General features: G+C 38.6%; 1 protein-coding gene across 4 annotated transcripts in view; it reads left to right on the top strand.

Moving 5' to 3' along the window:
- DCLK1 (doublecortin like kinase 1) overlaps positions 1–2,123 on the top strand; it is a 112,449-nt gene that overhangs the window by 70,305 nt on the left and 40,021 nt on the right. For all 4 annotated transcript variants that reach the window (XM_006760367.2, XM_006760366.2, XM_015561788.1 and 1 more), the window contains exons 9-10: positions 1,288–1,365; positions 1,711–1,807. In XM_006760367.2, coding sequence (XP_006760430.1) covers positions 1,288–1,365; positions 1,711–1,807 — 175 coding nt within the window. The remainder of the gene's footprint in view (positions 1–1,287; positions 1,366–1,710; positions 1,808–2,123) is intronic.

Consider the following 2,123-nt stretch of genomic DNA (forward strand, 5'->3'; position numbering starts at 1 on the left):
GTATAGATCTGGGGAGCAGAATGTTGAGTTAAATAAGTCAGTCAGAGAAAGACAAATACCATAAGATTTCATTCTTATGTGGAATTTAATGACAAACTGAACTACCAAGCAAAATAGAAACAGACTCATAGATAGAGACCAGGCAGACAGCTCTGGTGGTGGATGGTGTTGGTGGTAGGGGTAGGGTGGAAGAATTGAGCAAAAAAGAAAAAGAGAGACATAGAGAGAACTCAACAGTGTGGTGATTGCTGTGGGAGAGAGGAGTAGAGGTGGAAGAGAGTGTAGAGGGGATAAAGGTGATGGCAAAACAAAACAAAACAAAACAAAACACAGATGTCCCAAAAGGGTTGCTTTAGACTGGCAAGTAACTCAAGCCAATTTGTTTTGCTCCATGTGAGCCATTCCACTAAACATTTGCCAGGGGAAAGATGAAAACTAATTTTTAGGAAGAGGCTTGGTTATCATCCATGAGTTTTATTTATACAGGTCTCTATGAAGTGTCTCTATCCAAATATATATCTTGATGAGTATTAGCATATTGTTTGAAATAGGACTCGGAAGATGATTAAAGTAGTAGATGCTGTCAGTGCTCTATCTGTAAACCCTGAAGACCATCTATTTCATAACTTCTACCTGACAGCACCTGCAACTCTTTTCTTAGGGGCTCCCTTGGGCTGCTGGAGCTTTCCCTGAATGAGTAGGAAAAAGGCTACAATGACAAGGAATTAATATCCACCCCAGCAGTGATACCAATTACTGTTGGGAATGAGTATATAGAGACCCCAGCCTCCTCACCCTACTGTTGGAAAACTCTGAGGTTCCTGTTCTTCCACAGTCTCTCAGAGCTCCTAGGGAGATTCATCCCCAGTTGCCCTCATTAGTAACTGATTTGATAACTTCCCTTCCCTTCTCTGTCTCATTTCCCCACTCCTTAGCTGGTGTTTCCTGGGATCACCTCCCAAATAAATTACCTGTGCTTTAACATAAAAGTAAAATTGATATGACTATAATAAACCTTTTTGCTGAAACCCTTCACTAACTGATATCTGGATAGGAACCTAGCCATGCATTACTTTGATTTTTATTCATGTACCTTAGATAATCTTTTTTATTATTCTTTTCTTGAATTCTGTTTACTTGGTGGGTTTTAATTTAGTGTTTGTTGTTGGGTTTTTGTTTTGTCTGGTTCAGTTTTTTTGGTTTAGAATAGGAGAATCACCTATTTTGCCATGCCCCACAATTTGTCCTGGTCTGACTTTGTAATTCTGATGTCACTTACTTTTTCAGATATGGCCTCAAGGTAGACATCTGGGCAGCTGGTGTAATCACATATATCCTGCTATGTGGCTTCCCTCCGTTTCGTGGGTATGGGCAGCAATCTTTTATTAGCACCAACAAAGCATTTCTCTATTCTCAGAAAGATCTGATCAGCCTGCAGCACAAAAAGACAATAATAAGAATTTGACTTATAACGTCTATTATTTTTTCACGTTGTGCATGCTAATTTACATGCCTTCCATATATCTTCTTCATATAATTTAGAAACTCATTTTATTGCAATTTACTAAAACTGTTCCATATTAACATTTTGAATTGCTTAAAACTCATTTTACACATTTAAGGGGAAAGGAAGGGCTTCAATGCTTAAGAATATCCTGAGTTGACATCTTAGTCCTGTTTTTCTCTCACTGTTGTCATTCATCTAAACAGAAGTGGTGATGACCAGGAGGTGCTTTTTGACCAAATTTTGATGGGACAAGTGGACTTTCCTTCTCTATACTGGGATAATGTTTCTGATTCTGCGAAGGTAGGTTTCTAGTGCTTTCCTCTTCCTTATAGCCTGTGTGTCTTAATGGAATTGTTGATTCTGATTCATTATGTCCAAAAAGACTAAATGATATTGTAAATATGATTTCTGAACAAATTTTATTTGTAATTACTAGTTTTTCTAAGATTCAAAGTCATCAACTCATCTGTTTATAACCATCTCAACTTCTCAAGTGCCTCTATTTCCCTGGCTTCATCTCTCCCTGTTATCATTCCCTTTACCCTGCTCTAGGCTCTTGTCATGCCCTACCCACCCCAGGCTTCAGCCCACCTTAGATTTCTGTGCAGCTCTTTGT

This window comes from Myotis davidii, unplaced genomic scaffold (assembly GCF_000327345.1).
Source record: "Myotis davidii unplaced genomic scaffold, ASM32734v1 scaffold1337, whole genome shotgun sequence".
Taxonomy (NCBI): domain Eukaryota; kingdom Metazoa; phylum Chordata; class Mammalia; order Chiroptera; family Vespertilionidae; genus Myotis; species Myotis davidii.